This window comes from Drosophila takahashii, chromosome 2L (assembly GCF_030179915.1).
Source record: "Drosophila takahashii strain IR98-3 E-12201 chromosome 2L, DtakHiC1v2, whole genome shotgun sequence".
Classification (NCBI taxonomy): Eukaryota; Metazoa; Arthropoda; class Insecta; order Diptera; family Drosophilidae; genus Drosophila; species Drosophila takahashii.
Genome location: NC_091678.1, coordinates 36,591,005 through 36,617,857, shown reverse-complemented (window position 1 = coordinate 36,617,857; position 26,853 = coordinate 36,591,005). Strand labels below are relative to the sequence as shown.

General features: G+C 34.1%; 1 protein-coding gene and 1 long non-coding RNA gene across 2 annotated transcripts; both read right to left on the bottom strand.

Annotated features, from left to right (window-relative positions):
• Positions 1-4,265: 4,265 nt before the first annotated feature.
• On the bottom strand, positions 4,266-4,804 carry LOC138911922 (uncharacterized). The gene is made up of 2 exons (XR_011417551.1): positions 4,380-4,804; positions 4,266-4,327 (listed from the first exon to the last, which is right to left on the bottom strand). It is a non-coding gene; the product is annotated as an uncharacterized lncRNA (long non-coding RNA).
• A 10-nt stretch (positions 4,805-4,814) lies between these two features.
• LOC138914905 (uncharacterized) lies at positions 4,815-5,825 on the bottom strand. Its single transcript, XM_070219606.1, has 3 exons — positions 5,679-5,825; positions 4,904-5,595; positions 4,815-4,848 (listed from the first exon to the last, which is right to left on the bottom strand). Exons 1-3 carry the CDS (start codon positions 5,823-5,825, stop codon positions 4,815-4,817), a joined length of 873 nt encoding a protein of 290 aa, XP_070075707.1.
• Positions 5,826-26,853: the final 21,028 nt, after the last annotated feature.

Below are 26,853 nucleotides of genomic sequence, written 5' to 3'. Positions count from 1 at the left end.
CGTAACTCAGCTAAAGGGAGTGCGAGGGAGATAGATATATGTTGACAATTTATAAAGCGTATAACTTTTTGATGAATGGTCCGATTTGAAAAATGTCTTCTACATTTCGATAGGTATAAATATACACAACAAAATTGCATTTATACTTCTCGGAAATCTTTAAAGATGTGGGCGCAGGACCCATTTTAAAATCGTTAGTGGGCGATTGTGGGCGTTATAGGGGGCGTGGCGCTCGGCTAAAATAAACTTGCGCTGCGTAGGAAGCCAAAGAATATGTGTGGGAAATCTCAACCTTCTATCTTTTGTAGTTTCTGAGATCTCAGCGTTCATACAGACAGACAGACGGACAGACGGACAGACGGACATGGCTAGATCGACTCGGCTAGTGACCCTGATCAAGAATATATATACTTTATGGGGTCGGAAACGCTTCCTTCTAGCTGTTACATACTTTTGCACGAATCTAGTATACCCTTTTACTCTACGAGTAACGGGTATAAAAACAACCCCAAAGTGCCCCAAAATTCGATTTTTTTTTTAATTCTTTCTTTTGCCATTTCTCTGTTATAAATGTTGTTAAAATAGTTTAAAAATGTGATGTTCATAATCTTATGGCATACCCGCAAATAACTGCATTTAAATTTCTTGGAGATTCAGCATCCTTAACCAAGTCCCCAATATTTTCAAATTTGGCTAACCGGATGTGACGTCACGCGCCCATATATGTTTGTATGTATGTTCTGCTGGCGCATGTATGTATGTACATATGTATGTCCTGCTTTCACAATTTAAGTGCGACCGCGCAAGGGGAAAATGAAAATACCACAGCCAAAAAAATCGATTATATCGCAAATCTTTTCTTTTGCGCCTTTTTCTTGAGTAAACGTTAAATTTTGAAATATCGGTAGACCTTACAGGTATCCCATTAAGTTCAATTTTACAAATTCAAATTCAAGATAATACTGATATCCTTTTGCTAAAAGAATATTTCATTTACATTTCCATTTACATTTACATTTACAACATACTTACATAAGACATTTTGTAACCGATTTTTGTGAACTAAAATTCAAATCGCATTGATAATATTAAAAGAACATTAAATATACAAACCAATTGATTCTCTTGCTCTTTATTACACCGTGCCTCATATTGTTTAAACAAATTCAAATGTTTAAACAATTTGATTCACGGCTTCCCCGCCCATTTGCCTTCCTTATTATTTATATAGTTCTAATCAAGGTGAAAAATTAACGTGAAAACATAAATAATGAAACAAAATATCAATGGTAAAATGCAGTAATTTGGAATTGCCTTTCTTGATGTTTTTTCTTAAATTAGTCAAATACATAAAGCAAAGTTGGCCAATCTCTGAATTTTTTGAACTTTGAGGTCCTTTTGCTAAGAATCCTTGCGTCGGGGAACTTTTTGGAAAACACAGTTTAACTTGGAAATTCGTAACGAATCCAAAAATATAGCATCCATTGAGGTAAATTTAAAAAGCACTAAAAATGCTGCACAGTGTTATCAAAAATTAACATTTTTACAAAGAGTAAACATAACTCGGTTTAAAATAGAAAATAGAAATAGAAAATGTAGAACGAGGTAGCAAGGCCAATATCAACAGGATTTGTTTTAAGGGACCGATGAAATAATATTAAGCCTAAAATTATCCTATCTCTGGCATTCATTTTTTTAAAATAAGAATTGGAGACATACATTTTTTTTTAACTGTCGAAGGATAAACGGCCCATCACATTTTGAAGCGGTTGTAACATTTCAAGGCGAACTTAAATTAAAAATATTCCCTCAAATTTTTTAAATTTTAATCAAAATTATTATATTGGTTGTTGGAGACAACTTTTAGCAATTTTTTTTAAAATACTAGTTGTTTTTCCAGAGTTAAACGCTAATCGATTTGGAAGTGAATTACAAACTTAACGCGGCGTGATAATCCATATTTGGCAGTTTTTTGCTTTGTTTTCGATAAAGTCCAGCTTTAAAATTGATACTTTTGCACTCTTAATGCAGTCAAAACTCTCCGAAATTGAAAAAGAGTTTAATATTTTTAACATGTAAATTTAATCAAATTCGTATCCTATCTATTTTTTTCTTAAATAACTTTTTTTTCAAATAATGTTTCTAGACTTTAATGGCAATGGATTGGGAATTTAATTACATGCTCAACGCAGTATGACATTCTATATTTAAATAATATGTTTTAGACAAAATACTAATGTTTTGAATGAAATAAGTGTAAGGATTTGTGTCAAAAAAGGAATCTGAATCAATAAAAAAAACAATATATTTACCTTTTACCTTTACCTAGGTACTGGGAAATTGAAGTACCTTTACCTTACCTTTTACCTTACCTAGGTAAAAAAACACAGTACCTTTCCCAACACTGGCGCTTAAACTCAAAGAGTATCATTTTTAAAGTCCACGTGTTAAACTGATTAACCGAACTGTAGCAAAGTGCGACGAGGCCTAACGGCAGCCAATAAAGTGTTAACGAAAGTGAGCAGTGCGAATCCCTAGTCAGAGATGAATTTTGTTAATGTTTCTTGAGAGCTGATAGATTAAAATCCGAACGTTTTTAGAACTTGACCCCCGATCGATCTTTCACCCGGCGCTACGCCATCGGCGTGTTCATACCCTCGCTGCCGGCCATTGGTTGGTACGCCCGCACACGTGGTGCATCTTTTCGGTCCAAGGATCGCAATTCGGTGGTTTTTAGAAGCTTGGTCGACAGCTCTCAGGCGAGCACATCGTAGCTGTGAAGTTGATTGTGAAGTTCTGACCGGCCGCGAAAGCGCCGCTTTTCGCTGACCGATGCGGAAGCGCCGCATTTCAACCTCGCTAACCGACGCGGGGGCGCCGCATTTCAACATTGCCTATCGACAGCGAAGTACATATTCAGTCCCTTTCAACGCCACTCGTAATAATACTAATAATACTAATAATACTAATAATACTAATAATACTAATAATACTAATAATACTAATAATACTAATAATACTAATAATACTAATAATACTAATAATACTAATAATACTAATAATACTAATAATACTAATAATACTAATAATACTAATAATACTAATAATACTAATAATACTAATAATACTAATAATACTAATAATACTAATAATACTAATAATACTAATAATACTAATAATACTAATAATACTAATAATACTAATAATACTAATAATACTAATAATACTAATAATACTAATAATACTAATAATACTAATAATACTAATAATACTAATAATACTAATAATACTAATAATACTAATAATACTAATAATACTAATAATACTAATAATACTAATAATACTAATAATACTAATAATACTAATAATACTAATAATACTAATAATACTAATAATACTAATAATACTAATAATACTAATAATACTAATAATACTAATAATACTAATAATACTAATAATACTAATAATACTAATAATACTAATAATACTAATAATACTAATAATACTAATAATACTAATAATACTAATAATACTAATAATACTAATAATACTAATAATACTAATAATACTAATAATACTAATAATACTAATAATACTAATAATACTAATAATACTAATAATACTAATAATACTAATAATACTAATAATACTAATAATACTAATAATACTAATAATACTAATAATACTAATAATACTAATAATACTAATAATACTAATAATACTAATAATACTAATAATACTAATAATACTAATAATACTAATAATACTAATAATACTAATAATACTAATAATACTAATAATACTAATAATACTAATAATACTAATAATACTAATAATACTAATAATACTAATAATACTAATAATACTAATAATACTAATAATACTAATAATACTAATAATACTAATAATACTAATAATACTAATAATACTAATAATACTAATAATACTAATAATACTAATAATACTAATAATACTAATAATACTAATAATACTAATAATACTAATAATACTAATAATACTAATAATACTAATAATACTAATAATACTAATAATACTAATAATACTAATAATACTAATAATACTAATAATACTAATAATACTAATAATACTAATAATACTAATAATACTAATAATACTAATAATACTAATAATACTAATAATACTAATAATACTAATAATACTAATAATACTAATAATACTAATAATACTAATTGTTGCGAAAATAAGCTGGTTTTTACAGCGCCGTACAATAAATTAAACTCCGATGCAAGTCTAGTATTTATTTCAGCTGTCCCTCTTCGTGGTGACGCTGTGACGCTTAAAATTTCTGCAAATGCAAGGTTTTACATGTGATCTTAAATTTACGTAGATTTTCTTACCCTAGCCCTTCGCTTTTCTATTCACAACTGAACCACAAAATAGAATCGGCAATCTCACCCCACTTGTGTGTATGTATGTAAGCTCTGCAAGCGTGGTGAGTAAGAGCGACTCAGCGATTAACAGCTGGACGAGCCGTGAGCAAAGGGGAATAGGATAAAAATGAATAGAGTTGGCAACTCCGCGAACATTTTCTCACTGGGGTGCTTCAGCCGTCGTCGATTTCGGCAACATTCCCCCCTCCCCAGTAAGCGAAGACTCCTGTAGCTTACTCTCAATCGGGCCGACATCGAGTACCGCCAACTTGACTGCAGGACGCACCAGAAAGCCATCTCTAGTTTGAACCTTGGCACGGCGAACTTGTCCATCAGATGCTCGGGTTACTTCGATTACTCTGCCTTTTAACCAAGTATTTCTGCGCTGAGTCTCGTCGACAATTATAACGAGGTCTCCGACGTCGATAGGTTTCGCCTTCTCGTGCCACTTGCTTCTCCTGGTGATCGTCGGCAGGATTTCCGTGACCCACCGAGTCCAGAAGTGGTTAGCGAACTGTTCGCTTTGTCGCAGGCACCATCGGTAGTAAATTCTTTCTGGATCGCAAAATGGCTTAGTCCCGTTCGAGGATCCCAGCAGAAAGTGATTTGGGGTTAGAGCCTCCTGGTCGTCATGGTCGAGGGAAACAAATGTAAGCGGTCGGGAATTAACCGTCAACTCTATCTCCAGCATCGCTGTCCTTAGGCTCTCGTCCGAGAACTTTTGGTGAGGAGAGATTTTGTAGAGAACTGTTTTTATTGAGCGGACCATGCGCTCCCAGGCGCCGCCCATGTGTGGCGCAGCTGGCGGGTTGAATTTCCATTCAATTCCTAGCTGGGCTAGGTGGTGGTGCATTTTGGATTCGTCTATGAACTGGACTTCCTGGAGGAATGAGTCCGCTCCCCGGAAGTTAGTTCCATTATCGCTGTAGATTTCGTGTGGGAGGCCTCGCCGTGCGATAAAGTTGCGTAGCCCCATAAGGCAGGAGTCTGTGCTCAGGCTGTTTACGATTTCTATATGTATTACCCTCATAGTAAGGCACGTGGAGATCATGCCCCAGAGTTTCAGGGACTTTCTTCCGTCAATGACCGTGAGTGGACCGAAGTAGTCTATGCCCACGAACGTTGAAATCCTCCTAAACGGGCTGGAGGGAGCGGAGCCATAATAGGTGGTTGAGGTATGGCTCTGTCCAATTTGCACTGTTGGCAATATCGGCGAACTTGTTTAAATAAAGGTCTTAGTTTCGGAATATAAAACCTTTGCCTCACCTTGTTAAGCGCAGTCTCATGGTTGATGTGGTAGGATTTCTCGTGATAATGACGAACGATGAGTTTGGTAACCCAGTGACTGGTTGGCAATATCACGGGGTCGTCTGAAGTACTCTTGAATTTTCCTACCCGATTCCGTACTTGCATTTTGTTGTCCTCGTTCATACATAGTTGCAGCCTCCAGAGCACACTGCTGCGAGCCACCGGAGTGGATTTTAAGACTCTCGCGAATTCATCGGGGAAGCCTTCTATTTGTACGCAGCGAAATATGTATGCTTGAGCATTTCTTATATGAAATACCGAAATGCGAGTGGGCTTTGACTGCTAGTAGTGGAGATATGGGTAAGCGGAGAATCCCGCTGCGGTTCTCCGCTCCCGTGTTCGGCGATCGCGTAAGCACCGCTGCCCTACCTCGGTTTTCTTATACGATAAATCTTATACGTTAATGCTGGGATGAATAGCAGTCGTTATACGATTTCAGGAGTGTGTCTAGAAAAAAGGTTTATGTTGTATAAGACTTCTTGAGAACTCTTTTCATGAATGTTTTTAGAATTCAGAATTCCAGTAATGTTTATGTATACGAAAAAAATTTAGTGTGGTATACAAAGTATTGGTTTTCAAACTGCGAAAAATAAAACGGTACGGAGGTTTTCCCCGCTTACCCATATCTCCACTACTACCCTAAAACAGGCAAAAATGACGACATTCTCCGATCACCCAAATATATTTAGACCACCACTAAAAAAAAAAAAAAAAAGTTTGGTGTCATTGGAAAGTATTTTTCAAGACCTTTTCATTGGTATAATTTTCATGATTCTAAAATTAAAATTGTACATTTTGATATAAAATTTAAAAATTTTAATTTCACACCTTTCGCACAAGCAGCCACGCACAAGCAGACACACACACACACACACACACACACAAGGACTTGAGGGTAGGGGGTGATACTCGAGTTCGTGGGTGCACGTGCAATTTCTCCGGGTTGTTCTTAGAAGATAACGAGGGGTCACAATATTTTGAAATGCAATAAAACGATAGGATTCCTTCGGATATCAAACACACTGATTATGGGAATTGTATATGTTTGCGTCTGTAAACTAATTTACGATTTTATACAAAACTAATAAAAAAAATCGCCGCTCCCGCTTATTCTAGCTACTTTTAGCTTAAGGCTTGAAAAATTGGTTGCATTGCAACGTCTTGTGCAAATGTATCGTATCTTGCTTACACAGAGATTACCTTTCCTAAACCATCGTAACCTTGTATACTTGTATTCCTTTTCCCTCTAATAACCATTCGACTGGGGTCTTGGTCTGCTTCGTATATTCGAGAACCAATCGGATTGGTCCTAGGAGTACAACATGCCTGTATGCACTCCCTGTAGATAACAACCTGTTAAGTGAGCATTCTAGACTATAAAAATGACACCACTCAAATTGCTCAGGATCAGTTCTTCAAATGCCTCAGTACTGAATTCTAATTGAATATTCAATCCGTTTCGGTATCTGTTATTGCGCGTAACAATTCAAGTTGTGTTTAATCGTTTACGTTGATTTCGGTTAAATTTATTAAAAATTTACACTTATTTACACATAATATATAATATATAAATATACCTATATCAACTAAATAAATAAAACTGAAACTAAAACCAAAAATGGTGTTCTCAATTGTTTGTGATTTGTGCAGTAAAAATATTGAGATAAGTGAGTTTGAAGCTCATCATGCCAAGTGCTTAAAGCGTAGGAATGCTTTCCAGGTTTTAATGGCAAAATCTAAAATAAGATGTGACTTATGCTCTACCCTGATCAACAATTATGTCTTTGATAAGCACTATCAAAACTGTGAAGGGCGCAAAAATGCGTTTAAAATATTAATGAATGGTGGAAAACGACAATCAAAACAACAACAGGAACAACTACAACAACAGGGACAACAACAACAACAGGAACAACAACAACAACACAAACACCAGGAGCAACAACCTCAAGAACCACAGCACCAGGACCAATTGAATCAAAGTATTTCAAATTTAGACGATCGTCCTACAACATCCGCTAATGCTCTCAAACGAATGAGAGTGGAAAAGGGTAAGGAGACAGTTGATCAATATAAAGAAGTTGAAATTACCGAAATCATAAATGAATTAGAAGATGAACTTTTATGTTATACTTGTGGAGAAAAATATCTTGCCTCAAGAGAACATCATCACAAAATTACCGAAAATGATTTGCAAGATGAACTTTTATGTTTTACTTGCGGTGAAAAATATTTGGCTTCAAAAGAACATCACCACAAAATTACCGAAAATGATTTGCAAGATGAACTTTTATGTTTTACTTGCGGTGAAAAATATTTGGCCACAAGTGAACATCACCACAATATTACCGAAAATGATTTGCAAGATGAACTTTTATGTTTTACTTGCGGTGAACAATATTTGTCCTCCAGAGAAGATCAACATATATTAAGCGATGTGCATAAAAATGCATTGAATCTAAGTATCCCAAATTTAGATGATCTTCCTACGACATCCGCTAATGCTCGCAAACGAATGAGAGTGGAGGAGGGTGAGGAAATACTTGATAGTCCCAAAAAAATTAAAAAAACTGTGATCGAAAATCAATTAGAAGATGAACTTTTATGTTCTACTTGCGGTGAAAAATATCTGGCCTCACGAGAACGTCGGCATATATTAACCGAAAACCATAAAAATGCATCGCGCCGAGAGGTCCAGAATAATAAAAATATTATTCGACTTAGATCAGAAACTACGTTTCCAGTAAAATCTTATCAAATTAATAGTTCTGCGGAAAATACTATTGATTTAAAAGAATTTTACCAAAATTGTCAGAAAAATTTAATTTATATTATAAAGCATTGCATGTTAGAATATACAGCAATTAAATTCAACCTAAAAGTTTATGGTACCTATATAAAGCAAACAGAAGAAGGAGGCACAGTGGAAACAACAAAAAATTTCGCAACTGCATATAGATCGATATACCAAATTGAAAACATTATTCTTGAGTTAAACACGGCAATAGATAGTCTATTAACATTGAGCAGTGAGTTCGAAGAAAAAGACTCTGGTTGGGCAATTAAAAATTTCACATTTTTCGAAATCATGATAATAAAGCTAGAAGACATCCCTGCTAGCGGCTACATTATGGCTCCGAATTCGATAAGACACCGAAATGCACTTATAAATGTACAAAATACAGATGTATTTTGTTTTAAGTGGTGTATACTAGCATATGTAGCTAATAAACGCCATGAGAGTACTACCTTTGCAACAAAAGAACAAAGAAAGTATGAGAGAAAAAAATTGACCGACCCCAAGAATTATCAAATAAATACACTATGCAGCATCAAAAATTAACCTCGATGAATGCTATATTTTTGGATTCGTTACGAATTCCCAAGTTAAACTGCGTTTTCCAAAGAGTTCCCCGACGCAAGGATTCTTAGCAAAAGGACCTCAAAGTTCGAAAAATGCTGAAATTGACCAACTTTGCGGAGCTGTCAGAGGCAAATGGATGCATGGCTTGGTTCGAAGTTAAAGTTTTTTAAAAGATACACCCTTTATCTTTCAAACCCCATACATAAAATAATTTTAGGATTTTTTTTAAGGCAGAAATAAATTCCAAAAAACATAGTCTAAAAACTGAAAAACATACAGCTGCGGTCAATATAGCAGCAGTGTTGCCGCCTTGTGTTTTTAAAAGTTTGATGTTGTAATTTTTTCTTATCCAATTAGTCTAATAGTAAAATAATAATCAATACAATATCACCAGAAGAAGATGAATTACAACAACAAACTTTTAAAGACACAGGGCGGCAACACTACTACTATTTTGACCGCAGCTGTATGTTTTTAAGTTTTTTGACTATGTTTTCTAGAATTTGTTTCTGCCTTAAAAAAAAATCTTAAAAATTTTTTAAGTATGGGGTTTAAAAGATAAAGGGAGTATCTTTTAAAAACTTTAACATCGAATCAAACCATGCATCCATTTGCCTCTGAGAGCTCCGCAAAGTTGGCCAATTTCAGCATTTTTCGAACTTTGAGGTCCTTTTGCTAAGAATCCATGCGTCGGGGAACTTTTTGGAAAACGCAGTTTAACTTGGGAATTGGTAACGAATCAAAAAATATAGCATCCATCGAGGTAAATTTAAAAAGCACTCAAAATGCTGCACAGTGATATCAATGATGATATAATTGTATATGACGGAATTAGATTGGATTTTTCGGGAATCGAGTTTCCAATCACAAATAAAGGAATAAATCAGTTTCAAAAAAATAATGCAGACTTCAGCATTAACATTTACGAAATTGATGATAATGGTGAAAAAGTTATCGGACCAACCTTTAGAACAAAATCTATTTGTTCTAAACATGTTAATATTACATAACAAGTGTGAAGACTTTATGCTACTCGCAACATTCAAAATCGAAGGCGGGAGGATACTTTTGTGACAACTGCTTACAATTTTTCACTGTAAGGAATACCACGCATAACAAGCTCGAGTGCGGAAAAGTGGCCTCCTTCTATCCAGAACCGAATACCACAACATCCTTTAACACCATTCACAAAAAATTATCACCTCCGGTGGTGATATATGCCGACATTGAGGCTGTGCTTGAAAATTACAGTACATGCCTAAACTTATCAACTACTTCGTCGACAACAAAAGTGCAGAAGCATACTGCATGTGCAGTGTCATTTTACATAGCACATAAATATTATCCGGCTCTTAACGAATTATGTACCTATGAAGGTATGTATAAAAAATAAAAAAAGATATAAATATTTAATACTAATAAAATTTGTTTCTAAATATTATAGGCCCTGGCTGCATTAAAAAATTTTGTAAATCACTCAAAGAAAAAACTGAGAGTTTGTATTACAAATATTGGTCAACCCCGAAAAATCCGAGTACCGACTCAATCAATGAAGATGAACAGGAAGGTTGTTGCTGCGCCTGTGAAAAAGGAATAAATGCTGAGGACCTGGATAATCACTACGATCAATTTACTGGAAAGTACATTGGTCCCATTCATAAAAATTGTAAGCCTAAATATAAATTAATTGATCCCTTCTTTCCTGTAGTTTTTCATAACTTATCTAAATATGATATACATTTATTTATCACTGAATTAGAAGGAGACTTAAGTCCCATACCTTGTAATAAAGAACTTTACATAGCACTAACGCAGACAATTAAAATAAATTCAAAAAGTAGATATAAAATAAATATATAGATTCAATCAGGTTTTTAAGTTCAAGCTTAGAAAAACTATCTAGTTATTTAGAGGATAAACACTTTAAAGTTCTTAGTACTAAGTTTCAGGGTGAAAAATTTAAGCAAATGCGTAGGAAGGGTGTCTTCCCATACGACTATTTAGATAGTTTTGAAAAATTTGATGAGACCCAACTCCCTGACATTGATAGTTTTTATAATTCTCTAAATGAAGAAAACTGTAGTACTGATGATTACAATTTTGCCCAAAAGGTTTGGAGAACTTTTAATTGTAAATCTATAAGAGATTATTTAAAACTTTATTTAGAAAGTGACGTTTTAATTTTAACCGATGTGTTTGAAAACTTTAGGGAAATTTGTAGAAGAATTTATAAATTAGACCCTATTAACTATGTAACAGCACCGTCAATATCTTGGGATGCTATGCTCAAGTATACCAATGTAAATTTAGAACTGATTAGCGATGGAGACATGTTCAATTTTTTGAAAAGAGCAACACGAGGAGGGTTAACTCAATGCACCCAAAGAATTTCTATTGCTAATAACAAATATTTAAATAACTTCGACAACAGTAAACCAAATAACTTTCTTAGTTATATTGATGCAAATAATTTATATGGATGGGCAATGAGTCAACCCTTACCACTTTCAGGGTTTAAATTTCTGAACAGGGAACAAATAGACACGTTCGATTATAAAAATATTTCTAATGATGGAAATGTGGGATACATATTAGAAGTGGACTTAGAATCACTATGGACGGCAGTCCATGTAGTGACGAAGCGCACCAGGAGAGTGTGCGAAGGCGACTACTATATATACACGAACAAATGAAAATCTACTGTGATGGTCCGATCATAATGAATGATACACCTATCGAAAGGTATTGCAAAAACTAACAGGATTGCATACCAAGACTCTAAGAAAATCAATTGGCTTGGGAGAGAGAGCGGTGAAAGTGAAAAAGTGAAAATTTCGAAATTTGGAGCTGTTGGGGCCGGTGAAGATAATTGCCCCCTCGCAATATTTTACTTGTATTCCTTTTGAAAATACCCGTTGAATGAGGGGTCGTTTGTCAAAATCCGACGCTCCGTTCAAAAGTTATAGCCAAAATAAGATTTTCTTCGTCTTCCCAAAATGAAAATTTAATTCTGTTTGTCAGTTTGTCAGTTTGTCAGTTTGTCAGTTTGTCCAAAACATGTTTTTTAAGTTTTGAAAATTTTATATGACGTTCATCACATTGATATAAAAAACTTTTGTTCTACCACTTTTGGAAAAACTCGCTAGTTTAGCGGGAAAACAGCTTTAAATAGCTAAAAATCGGAAAGCCGTAACTTCTATACTACTAAAGCTACAGACTTGTGCTGCATCTCGTTTGAAAGGTATTTTTAAATGCTATAAACGCCTTCTATATGCAATTTGTGTAAATGTAATAATTAAAAAAATATGAACAAAAGACAATTTTTTAAAACTTTTTTTTTAGCTTTTTTTTATTTTTCTCAAAAACGGCTCTAACGATTTTCTTTAAAACCTTAAACTGTATAGCCCTTGAGATTCCTTAAATTTTGGTATATAACACATTACTGTAAAAAGTCACGTTTAAAAGTTATTTTTATACGAAAATAGCCACTTTTGCCAGCTCGAACAATTAACGCTCCCTGAGTATTGAATTTTGTGGGAGGGTATCCGAACTGTATTTTAGGGTCATGGAATCAGTAAATTTGCACTTAAGAGTTCCATATAGGAATCTTTTGTTCTACGACTTTTGGAAAAAGCCGCTACTTTAGCGGGAAAAAGCTAAAAATAGCTAAATTTCGTTAGTTTGTAAGTTCTACACTACTAAAGGTACAGACATGTGCTATACCTCGTTTAAAAGGTATTTTGAAATACTTCAACGCCTTTTTAACTTAATTTGTTAAAATACAATAGTTTAAAAATTATGATTGACCAATTTAAATTTAAATGTATATATTAGCTCCTATGAGAGCAAATGTAAACAAACAAAAACTTCTGATATCAAATAAAAACACCTCTTAACGAGGTAAAAAACTAGTGACGACCGCACCTTCAACATACAAAAGTTCTGATATCAACATTTGTGACGAAAAATTATTACACTCGTCATTAAATAGACTTTCTAATATTTTCTCATTCGGCACGCTGCAATAGAAAATGCCTGTGAAGGGAAAAATGCTGGAATAGTTTGCTAGGGCGGGCCGAATGAGAAAATATTAGAAAGTCTATTTAATGACGAGTGTAATAATTTTTCGTCACAAATGTTGATATCAGAACTTTTGTATGTTGAAGGTGCGGTCGTCACTAGTTTTTTACCTCGTTAAGAGGTGTTTTTATTTGATATCCTACTGACCGGCATGATTCACATAACTACTTGCCATTCTGTCCAGAAAAGAAAATTCCTCCCGGAGGGAAGCAGGAAAAATTGATAGCGGATTTGACAAATAAAAGCGAATACATTATTCATTTAAAGCAGCTTCAGCTATGTATTGATCATGGATTAGTTGTAAAAAATATACACAGGATTTTATCCTTTAATCAATCATGTTGGCTAAAGCCATATATTGACTTGAATACTAATCAAAGAAAACTAGCTAAAAATGATTTCGAAAAAAACTTTTTTAAGTTAATGAATAATGCGATATATGGGAAAACAATGGAAAATGTCGCTAAGCGTAGGAGCATAGTTTTAATAAAACACTATAAATCAAAACAAAATTCTCCAGGTTTTAGACAACGCATAGCTAGACATGACTTCCATAGCGTTGAGCTATTCGGGTCTGATCTAGCAGCGATTGAGTCAACTCCAACACAAATTTTGTATGATAAACCAATATACATAGGAGTTGCTGTTTTAGAATTATCAAAATGGCTAATGTATGAATTTTATTACAATTTTCTATTGCTTAAAAGTCCTTCTTCTAAAATTATATATATGGATACAGATTCATTCATTTTATCTTCAGAAGAAGATTTTTATGAAACTATTAAAAATAATCCAGAACGCTTCGATACCTCGAATTATAAGATAGAAAACCAATTTAATATAGTTCAGGCTAATAATAGAGAGCCAGGAAAAATGAAGGATGAACATGCCGGTAGGGTAATGACTTCCTTTGCAGGACTGAAAGCTAAGGCGTATTCCTGTTTAGTTGATAAGGAAGGAAATGAAAGCGATTGTATAAAAAAAATTAAAGGTGTTAAGAAATCAGTTATTAAGAAACTAAATCATGAAGATTATATCGAATGTATAAAATATAAAAAAACATTTTATGGAGATCAGCGAGTAATTCGTAGTAGATCCCACATCCTCTATACAGAAATTATGAATAAAATTAGTCTAAATTATAAGGATGATAAGAGATATATTTTATCAGATAATTGTAACACATTAGCTCATGGTCATTATAATATTGAAAATCTTAACAGTAACCCAACATAGTAATAAGAAATATTTGTATAATAACATTACATAAATATATAAATAAATGTAAATAAAAAAATAAGAAAAAATAACAATAATAAAAAAAGCAAAATTTAATTTACTTGTGTTGCGTTTTATTACTTTAACAGGTCATTTACAGAAATCCATGAGTTGTGACTGGAATCAAAACCGCTCCACTTTACTAGCACCTGGTTATTTTTTCTCTTAAGTATTTTCTCTACTAGGAAAGCATTTTTATCTTTTACTTTTTGAAGTTCCTCTTGATAAAATGACCCTTTAATAGGGGTACTCATATAATCTTCTATTTCATATGTAACAGGGTTGGTACACTTAACTTTCAAAATTTTAAAAACTTCTGTGGTCCAATTTGGTTCATACCCCTTCATGAATATTCCCTTGTATTTACTTATTCTTACGAAATCACCTACGGAAAATTTATGTTTTGGAAATGTTTTTGGAATACTATACACTGATTTTAAAATAAACTCTTCATTTTTAGAGTTGACCTCTATAGGTTTCATTTTAATTGTTCGGTGATATGAATTGTTGTATTGTTCTACGAGGCAATTGATATTATTAATCCACCTATATTTCCCCTGCATACTAAACATTTTCCACATACGATTTTTTAATGTTCGATTGAAGCGCTCACATATAGAAGCCTTAAGATGCGTATAGGTATGATAATGATTAATCTGAAATTTGGTAATTAATTCCTTAAAAGTGGAATTAAAAAATTCTTTTCCTTGATCTGACTGAATATTCTTCGGTTTAATTTTACTCTTTTTAAAAACAGTTTTCATTGCCTCTGCTACATCCTGAGCAGACTTTGTCTTAACTGCTTCAGCGTAGGCATACTTTGAGAACGTGTCAATAACGGTCAGTAAATATCTGAAACCCTTATTTTCTTGTCTAAACGGAATCATTTCAACTAAATCAATTTGCCATGTGTCATTTAACCCTTTCTGAACGAACTTTCGGCGAATAAAGTTTTTTCGCGCTGGTTTGTGAATTTCATCAACAACTTGTTGTTTGCTCATTTTAGGATGATGATTTAGTGTTTTATTTTTTATTAGATGACGATGATTGCTTAGCTAATAGTGTTTGCTTATATACAAGTACATCTCTTTTTATTTCTGTACGCATCTTTTTTGAAATTTCAAAACATAATCGCGTTAAATCTATTTGTACATCTTTGTCATAGGATCCCTCTAGATCAGATAATTGAATATCAAATCTTTGTAAAGATGCACACTTAGGAATAATATGATTATTGTAGAGGAATATTACTTGCTGTCGTAATATAGAATTCCAACATAAAAATGTAGTAAAAAATATAGCTAATCGTAGTAATGATCTCCAGGACTCAGAATCAAACTCAATTTTGTTACCATACTGATTAATTACAAAAACGTACTGCTTATCTGATTTTCTAAATCTAAAATTACATTTGATGGAATGCATGTATGGATGATCAATAATTGTATCAGGCATCAAGAAGTCATACTGGTCCAGCTTTAACTGAATAAATTCCTTATATGTAAGCAGTTGCATCCATTCGTCTTTGTCAAATCCAATAAAATTATTTTTACTTTGCTGCATCCAGATCATAGGCGAAAATTTTCGAGTAGTTGACAGACCACATTTCAACTTTAAGTTATGGACTACAAAATATTCAAATCCAAAAATAACTTCATGGTCTTGTTTCTTTCGAGAAGTTTTATTTCGTTTTGTCACACACATGTCCATTAGGTAAGAGTACTTTATTTAAACTGCAAGTATGTCCAACTCTTACCGGTATATAAAGGAGAAAGCCCTCACAAGCACACCCTCAGTTGATTAAAAAATCTCAACCAATCATGAACATTGTTGATCGTAATTCGAGCATTATAGTAGATTTTCAATATGTACTTGGAAACAATAAACAAGTTTTTGTTAAGGAGCTGGCATTCATGGCTGCGGGAACTGTAATACCAAATTTTTTTCATTTCCAACCTCCATTTAACATAAAAGAATTGGATGATGGAGCCCTTAAGCAGCAACACCTAAATCAGCAGAATATAAACGGATTGGATTGGTCAGCTGGAGATATTCCTTATACATGTCTTGAAGAAATACTAACACCTCTTAATAAGTATCATACAGTAATTGTTCGCGGTGAAATTAAAAAACATTTTTTAACTAAGTATTTATCGACAAACATTATCGATATTGATATTGGAAAAAGTTTAACCCAACTACCCAATTTTTTCACTAATTGTAGAATACATAAGAAAAAACGTCCACTACGGTGTTCACTAAATAATTTGTTTAAGCTATTTGTATTCTTAGAAAACACAAATTATGAAATATACAGTAACGGTGAAACATATGTTTAAAATTCAGTAAAACATATTTAGTGAACCAATCCGGTTCTTTTACAGTATGGAATCCTTTAAGAAATTTTTTGGAAATGATCCTAGTAAAAAGGGATATAAGCAACTTATTTATTGTAATTATTGTGGATCTGATACTCATTTCGATAAGAACTGTGCCAAGAAACGCGATCAGGAGAAACATAAAAAAGACTAGTGTAATTTTTAAAACATTATATAAGAAAATAAATCAGATCTTTTAAAATTTATGTTGAATAAAATAAAAGCTTTAAATAATATATAAAAAATGTTTACGCAATTTATACATCCTTTCACAATGCTAATTTGTGGACCATCAGGATCGGGAAAAACAACCTTTTTGGAAAATCTAATTACTAAGAAGAGCGATCTTTTTAATATTTCAATAGATCGAATTATTTGGTGTTATGGAGAGGAGAGCGCCAAGCCTAATTTTAATAATGTTGAATACTTTAAAGGAGTTCCTGAAACAATTGAAAATGAAACAAATGAACCTATTCTTTTAATATTGGACGACCTGATGATGGGAGCGTTTAACAAAAATGTGTGTGAACTATTTACTAAAGGTTCCCACCATAGGAATTTATCAGTAGTGGTGGTAACTCAGAACATATTTCATAAATCTTCGCACACTAGAGATATTTCACTGAATACGAAATATATTGTTGCTTTTAAAAATCCTCGTGATAAGCTTCAATTTCAATGTTTAGCAAGACAAATTTTTCCTGAAAACCCTACTGAGTTATTTAGAATATATAAGGAAGTAACGGAGCAACCACACGGATATTTACTTATTGATCTCACTCAGGGAATTAACGATCTCTTAAGATTTAGATCAGACATTTTTAATTCTGAATATACAGTGTGTTATTCAGATGAAAATGGTTTACAAAAAGAGTCTAAGTCGCTTGAAAGCGAACAAACATTTATTGTATGTGCTCAAAAAAGCCGATAATAGACTACGTAAGGCTATTATAAGCAATAGTGATAGTGAGCTCGTAAAAACAATAGTGGAGATTGTATTGAACACATTACAAGGAAACCATAAAGTTACTAAGCCACATCTAAATGCTCTTAAAAAGTATAAAACTGCTTTGCGATATCTTTCTAGTCCAAAGCGTACATTAAACTCTAAGAGAAAAGTTCTTGTTCAAAAAGGAGGATTTTTACCTATTCTGATAAGTTCATTGCTTTCTGGAATTTTTGGAAAACTTTTAAAAAATGATTAAAAATAAACACAATTTAACCAAAGTTATTTTAATGCAACCTAACTCCTATCAGAAATTGTTAAACAATGATAGAGGAAATGAGTTAATAGATATAAAATTTTTACCCATTTTAAATAATAACAAAATAAGTGATTTCAATAAGTGGGTCAAAATTCGTCAAGAATTGAATTACTATCAAAATAAAAAACGTAATAAGTCATGGAATTTCCAGAATGAACAAAAACCGCCACTTATTTCAACCAGAACAAATGAATCTCAAACCAACGATTGGATTGATATGAACCCCAACACATTAAAATCAAAAGGTGAACATTCACCTTTAGAAAAATTACAGTTCATCCCGTTACCACCAGAAACTGATGACGAGGATTTAAATTTAAATGAAAAACAAAATGTTTTACCAGAAAAACGAAAGTTACGAGATACTTCTTTTTTGGATAGTAAAAAAGATTTTAAAAAAATAGGTTTGGAAAAAGTAGTATCAAAAGTGAGGCTAAATGAACGACAACGTAAATTAAAAGCCAAACTAGAAAAATTGAAAGAGAAAACCTCACCATATCAAGATCTTAAATATATAACAGGACGTGAAAAGTTAACCCGTTCGGTTCGAACAAAAAATCCAGTACAAACTGGTAAAAACAAAATTAATTGGATTTCGTATCAATAACTAAAATTAAGAGATCAACAATGGGTTATTTAAAAGAGATTTTTATCACATTGCTTAGTAATGATTCTATGAATGTATTTCCTGATAACGTAAAGTGTGCATTTACAAACATTGTAAATATTCCTGAAGAAATGAACGATGATTGGGAAGTCGGTATTACAGATATATATTTGAATAATTACATTAAATATACACCTAATCAAGATAAAAGTGTCGTTGAAGAAACCGAATTTGTTAGTCTAGTAAATGCTGAAACATTTAGATATAAAAATGCATCCGTTGAGACAAACATACCTGAAAATGGACTGATATTTATTTACACGGACATAATAAAACCAAGGTGCGTAGGTAGTAAAAAACCTAGATGTCTTCGTGTAATGCATTATAACGGAAAGGAGAAAAATATTCAATTTAAAAATATTGAATATTATCCTTTGGATATATGGTCCCCAAATGAAATCTCAATACTAATCACGGATTCAAATGGATACAAGATTCCATTTGAAACTTCCACTGTTCCTATTTTCGTTACTCTTCACTTTAGAAGAAAATAAATAAAGCATATCCAAAAACTCTATAAATAAAACATACACAACAAATATTTACTTAGAACACAAATAGTCATCATGGTGAAATCTTATCAGGAATATTATGTAAATCAGTGTGGTGGCGGGCTAAGCAACATCGGAAGTCTTTATGTATCACCCCGAATAGTGCAACAAGGACGAGGAATAGGAAATTTTTTTAGTGGTCTTTTTAATTACATTAAACCACTTTTTCTTTCGGGCATAACGGCTATAAAAAATCAGGCCGCTGAGACTGGTAAGGCTGTAATTAATGAATTTGGGAGAAAGCCTTTAAGAAATATAATTCAAGAACAGAGTAAAATTGCTTTACAAAATCTCTCAAACAAAGCAATTGATAAAATGACACGATTTCAAAATGGAAGTGGAAAAAGAAATAAAAAGCGGAGTACTAGAAAAAAACGACTTCATTTAACATCTAAACGACAACGTAAACATACCCAGACGCATCATAAAAAAAGAAGTCAACAAGAAAATTAAATATTAGAGATATTTTTTCTAAAGCAAAATGAGTAACCACATCGAATGTATGAAAAGTGAATTAGATTTGTTTGCTCCACACCCTACGCAAAGTTCTATTCTAAGAACTGAAGAAGTCTCATATAATCCAATTGCTTCCTTGGACGGCGCCTCCTCAATCGAATTTGTCTGCTTAGGAAATGGTGAAACGTACCGAGATTTATCAAGTGTTTACTTACGACTTGTAGTGCAACTTAGAAAAAATGATAACAACGTCATTGAAGGAAATACTGTAGGTGTTGTAAACAATATTTTACATTCAATTTTTAGAAGTTCATCAGTTTACTTAAATAATATACTGGTATCGCAGAGTGATAATAATTATCATTATAGAGCGTATTTACAAACAATTTTAAACTATGGGGTTGATGCCTCTGAAAGTCACTTAGCCTCCCAAGGTTACTTCCCAAATTTTGGAAGAATAACAGCAGGGAAATATGTTTATCCGGACACTAATGAAACTCTTAAAAATGTATTCCAAAATAGTAATAAGGTTGAATTATTCGGAAAAATTCATGGTGATATATTTAATCAAACCAAACTGCTTGTCAATAATGTTGATTTAAGAATTAATTTCAATATTGAAAAAACATCATTTTATTTATTGGAAACCGGCACTGAATCAAATTTAAAAATACTAGAAGCACAACTTTTCATGAATCACATAACAATTAACCCAAGCATTTTATTGGCACATCATCATGTTTTACAAACAAAAAATGCTCTATACCCATACAGCAAAGTTGAAGTCAAATCTTTTACAATTTATCCGGGAAACAATACACTATCGATAGATAACGCCGTTATTGGTCAGCTACCAAATTTTATGGCTTTTTGTATGGTTAAAAACCGATCATACTCAGGAAACCGGACCTTAGACCCATTTAACTTTGAACATTTTAAAATTCAACGATTTAATCTATTGGTTAATGGAGTTCAAGTTCCCTCCCAGGCTCTGGAATTTGATTACTCTAACCCTGAAAAGGTGCAAAGCTCCAGAGGATATAATATGCTATTTAGATCATGTGGAATAAGACATTATGATCGTGGACTACAAATTACAAAGGAAATGTTTGATACTAACAGTTTTATACTAGCCTTTGACTTAACTGCTGATCAATCAAATTCAACTGTTTGTTCAAATTTAATCTCGCAAGGTACTATAAGAATCGAAGGAAGATTTTCAGAACCACTTTCTGAAGCAGTTACTTGTTTGGTATACTGTGAATACGATTCCATGCTTGAAATTGATAAGCATAGAAATATTAGGACGCTTTTTTAAAATGAATACTTTACAAATTCAACATTTGCTTTCTAAGCATTCAAAAACACGATCTATTTTTAAAGGAGTTTATCCTTCGGACCGGTTACCCAAATCTATATTAAAATATCCAGCTTTAATAATTGCTAACACCGATACTTCTGATCAGAATGGAACTCATTGGATTGCATTTTATTTTGATAGTCGCAAGTCAGCTGAATTTTTCGATTCATATGGACAATATCCCCAGAAAAAGGAATTTGTAAAATTTTTAAAATCTAACTCTCATAAATATTTTTTTAATAAGCAACAACTGCAGGGATATTTTTCCAGTACTTGCGGTCATTATTGTATGCTGTATGGTCTTTTTAAAAGTAAAAAGAAAACACTAAATTGTTTCTTAAAAAACTTCAAGAAAAACGACTTTTCATACAATGATAAATTAATAATAAAAATGTTTAAGAACCATTTTAAATAATAAAAAACTCTTTATTAAGTCAAATCAATTTATTTTATTTATGGTTTTTGGAGCAATTCGTTTGTTTAACCTATAATATTTTATCATAAGATTAAGGGCTTCTTTTTGTAGTACCGGCAGCATATGACACTGGCATGTGTCTGGTCCAGATGAAGCATCATCGTCGCTCCAGGGGCAAAGTTTGTAGTGGAATCCAAACTTTGAATGGATCAACTCTTTTTCCTCTTTGTTGGTGTTGTTCGAAAAGCACTCCTTCGAATTGCATTAAAAATACTTCTATTTGTAGAGCGTACATTTTTTTGTGGTTTCCTTTTTTAGACTGATTTAAGACTGTTGTTGAATCTTAGAACTCAGTCATTTATATTGGGGAATTTCATTTACTTTAGTTATGTACTGATAAAAATTCAATTTGCGCACCGCTATATCTATTCAGACCTGTTCCTTTATATACCATATGGGAAATACCATTTTCAATTAATTTCCTAAAAGGTGTCTTTGAAGAAAATTTGTTTACATAACTTTTAGGTAGAAATATCCAAACATCTTTGTCGTCCTTATCTGTTAAATACAGGGCTATTTTAGATCCATAGGGCGTCTTTTTCAGCTTACATCCAGTGATCTTATACTCAAATCCAGTACATAGATTTTCAATTTTTGTATAGCCAATCACAGGCTTCAATTCATTTAGGGTCTCTAAGAAGTCCTACAAAATTCACTTGAATTAGTTGATATTTTATATATATATATATATATATATTTATATATATAAACATACCATTGTTAAACAGCTTGAGATTGGATTCGTTATGCCTTAGTACCTAACCGTCGTATACTAATTCGTTTACTCAAAATTACATGGTCTTTTATACTGGTCCAAACTTATAAATATTACTAACAATACATGTAGAGCTAAAGAGATAAGAACATACCTAAATTATAGATATATATAAGTACATAGACAAAATGTCATTCAATCCATGTAATTCTTGAGATTGCGATAAGAAAGAGAGAGCAGTATTATCTATCTCTTTTCATATTTATATAAATATGTCAATAGAGAAATATAAAATAAGGGTCAATTATGTAAAAACAAGGTAGCTATGACGCTATATAAGACACTCTTTTTATAGAAAATGCAGTTTATTTTTTCCAACATCGAAATGGAAAAGTTTCATTGTGAGTTATGTTCAGAACCAAAATCCTTTACTACTCGAAACGGGCTGAAAGCGCATACCTTAAAAATACACAACTTCAACTATCAAAAATCGAAATCTTCCTATTACTGTTGTTATTTCTGTCCTGAAGTACGAAAAATTTGGTTGCGAAACAACTATAATATGCACATTCTATTGATGCATAACGAAGAGATAAAAAGTATTCGTAAAGCTGAAGAAAATTATCGAATAAATAAAAAGCGTTTATAGAAACTCCATTTCAAAATTGTTTTTATTTTATATAATTTTATTAATTAAAATATATATGGTTACAATTTAAAACTTAGGACTCCAGACTAAATAAAACATCCAGTAAGGCGTTATCATCCCCGTCATCCAACAAACTCAAAAACTGGTTTGTTGATTGTGGTGACGGCTCTACAATTTCATCAAAGATTTGATCATCGTCTGGAAACAGCTCTTCTTCTACCGTGGGGAGATGTTCGTCCAATCCTATATTCTGTTCACTCAGAAATTGATCCCGGGGTTGTAGTGGGGGCTCTACAATTTCTTCGAAGATTAGATCGTCATCGGGAAACATGTCGTCTTCTGCAGACGGGCTAAGTTCATCCATTTCAAATGCCTGTCCACACTGATATTGCTCCTGGCTTTCATCGTTGAGGATCATGGACTCCAGAGCAGCTTGCGTAGCAGTCCCCATCAGGTCTGAAAATTCTGGCTCCCTCTCTTGGGTAGAAGTTGCTGTAGGTTGAAACACTCCTGGTAGGATAAGATCAACCGTATCTTCTGGGCCAGAATCATCCACAACCTCCTGATCCGAGTTTTCAATAATCTCGATATCAGAGTCCTGCGTCTCCGGTATTTCAATGCCATCAAGCTCAACCTCAATACTGGAATCAATAAAATCCACAGATAAATCCATTGGTATGCAATACTGAGGCATTTGAAGAACTGATCCTGAGCAATTTGAGTGGTGTCATTTTTATAGTCTAGAATGCTCACTTAACAGGTTGTTATCTACAGGGAGTGCATACAGGCATGTTGTACTCCTAGGACCAACTTAGCTGACCCAAATTTCTCAACCGCTGCTGAGATTGATCTCATAATTGGGAGTGATATTGCCCCTAAAATCTTTCTAGAGGGCATTCGAACTCCTCTCTCTCAAAACCTACTCGCTCAGTGCACCATATTCGGATGGATCGTAAGTGGCTCTTTAAGCGAGGCTACTACATCCAACGTATGCACATTTTCCACTTGCGTAGAGGATAATTCCGAAAACCTCGGGAATCTCCTTCAAAAATTTTGGGAAGTGGAAGAGATATCCGTCCCAAAACAAACTTCTCACTCGGACCAAATTTGCGAAAAATTATTCGCCGAGACGACCCAACGACTGCCTGATGGACGCTATATGGTCCGTCTCCCTTTTAAATCCGAGTTTCCCAACTCACAACACTTGGGTTCCTCTAGGGTCATTGCTAGATCTCAATATCATCGCATGCAAAACACTCTGTCCAAAAATGCGTCTCTTAAATCGCAATATAATAAAGTACTGTCAGAATATATTAATCTTGGTCACATGTCAGAGACTCAGCCCTTTGAAATTGTGCGGAAGAATCAATATTTTTCATACTACTTACCACACCATGGAGTAGTAAAGCCCTCTAGCACGACAACTAAGCTTAGAGTCGTATTTAACGCATCTAGATCCACATCTTCGGGCAGATCGCTTAACGATGTTTTACACAAAGGCCCTACTCTACAGGCCGATTTACTTGGAATCCTACTCAATTGGCGATTATACAAGTATGTGTTCAACGGGGACATTGAGAAGATGTACCGCCAAATTCTTGTCCACCCCGACGATAGACCCTTTCAACGCATTATTTTTCAACCAGAGGGCAGTGTTTTTTTGAAAGAGTTCGAGCTCAAAACCGTCACTTTTGGAGTTAATTGTGCCCCATATCTGGTTATCAGAACCCTTCAACAGTTAGCCAAAGACTGTGAACACGAGTTTCCATTAGCCTCCAAAATTTTACTCTCCGAAACATATGTGGATGACATACTTTCCGGCGACCATACACTCGATGGTGCCAAGAAAGCCCAATCTGAAATTCGAATGGCATTGCAATCCGCGGGTTCTGCTCAAGAAAAATACCGCAAATCACGACGCGTTGCTAAGTGAAATCCCTCGAGATCACTTATTCAATGACAATTTTATCAAAGTGTCCGACTCTAGCGTTACACACACATTGGGCATTAAGTGGAATGCCAATGATGATTGTTTCTCATACGACATTAACCCGCCTAATTCAGCCACTCAGATATCTAAACGTAGCATTTTATCCTACGCTTCGACGTTGTTCGACCCGGCAGGCTGGCTAACGCCAATAATAATTCAATCAAAGCTACTGCTTCAATCCCTATGGCTGGAGAATCACGGCTGGGATGATAATGTCTCCCAAAACACTATCGATAAATGGAATGCCTTTATCCAAAACCTTCGAGAACTAACCCACATACACATCCCTCGCTGGATCCAGTACGATCCAGATCTGGATGTACAACTACACGGTTTCTGTGATGCATCCGAAAAGGCGTACTGTGCTACAATATACATACGAACTGTATACCCCTCGGGAGTTATTCAATCCCATTTACTTCTGGCAAAGAGTAAAGTAGCCCCCTTAAAAACCCTAAGCTTACCACGTCTCGAACTATGTGGCGCAGAACTGCTCGCTAAATTAGCAAAACACGCGCTCCACGAAACACGTCTTGAAAAACTGAGTCCTCTGTTATGGTGTGACTCTGAAATAGTTCTTGCCTGGTTAGAAAAACCTCCTCATACGTGGAAAACATATGTCGCAAACCGCACAGCAAGCATTCACGCAGAAAGTCCCAATGCGACCTGGAGTCATGTCAGGTCAAAGGACAACCCTGCAGATCTGGGAACGCGAGGATGCTCAACAAATGAGCTAAAAGAATCCACACTTTGGTGGAATGGTCCACAATGGCTATCCTTACCAAAGGAAAAATGGCCAATCTAGTGCAAACCAGAATGTTCTCCCCCAGAATCGCGAGTCCTAGTTCATTGCTGTACTCAGTCGGACGACGAGGATCAATGTCGAAAATTCACCTCGTACTCTCGAGCCCTAAGAGCCACAGCTCGCATTTTAAGTTGGCACCCACGGCATAAACGCTCTGCTGTCAACATAAATGCACTTACTAAACTAGCTAAAACTCGACTTGTTATCGCAGCTCAGAAAATGCATTACCCAGAGGAATACACTCGATTATTAAATAACAAGGTGATCTCCTCCAAAAGCTCGCTCAGCCCCCTTAACCCATTTATTGACAACGATGGCCAAATACGCGTCAACAGCCGCCTAGTCAACTCAAATCTGCCATATAACGAAAGCCACCCAGTGCTCTTACCTCCAAACTCTGCACTATGCACTCTATTCATAAAATTTGTACACCAAATCTTACTCCACGCAGAAAACAGACTCATGCTCCGATGCATTCGTCAAGCATTCTATATTCCTCGCTTGACAAACAAAGTCAAAAAATGCATCCGAAGATGTGTTACCTGCACCCGATTCAAGCAGAGAACTTCGAATCAGATAATGGCAGCCCTCCCTTCTGATCGAGTCACATTCACTCCGGCATTCACAATTACTGGTGTTGATTTTGCAGGGCCTTTTGACTTAAAAACGTCAGCGATTCGTTCAAGCCACATTCTCAAGGGTTACGTAGCGGTTTTCGTATGCTTTTCCACCAAAGCCGTTCATCTGGAATCGGTGTCCGAACTGTCCACAAAGGCTTTTCTTGCGACTTTCGAGCGCTTTGTAAGTCGCAGGGGACTTCCCAACAAGATGGTTTCAGATAATGGGAAAAATTTCCTTGGAGCCAGCCGAGAACTCACGAAGACATGGGAAACCTTTCTCAAAAATGCTAACGAACACATAACTGCAATTTTTAGTAGCCGCTCGTTCGAATGGCAATTCATACCTCCTCACTCTCCGCACATGGGTGGTCTTTGGGAAGCGGCTGTTAAATCATTTAAAAAACACTTCAAGCGCGTAGCAGGATCCCAAGCCTTTACTTTTGAAAAGTTTTCTACTTTACTCGCAAAAATAGAAGCGGT

Coding starts and splice junctions, on each gene's coding strand:
- LOC138914905 (XM_070219606.1), bottom strand. CDS start 5,825: ATGCAAGTACGGAATCGGGTAGGAAAATTCAAGAGTACTTCAGACGAC. Junction 5,596..5,678: donor ATGAGACTGCGCTTAACAAG/GTGAGGCAAAGG, acceptor CAAATTGGACAG/AGCCATACCTCAACCACCTA. Junction 4,849..4,903: donor GCTAACCACTTCTGGACTCG/GTGGGTCACGGA, acceptor TGGCACGAGAAG/GCGAAACCTATCGACGTCGG.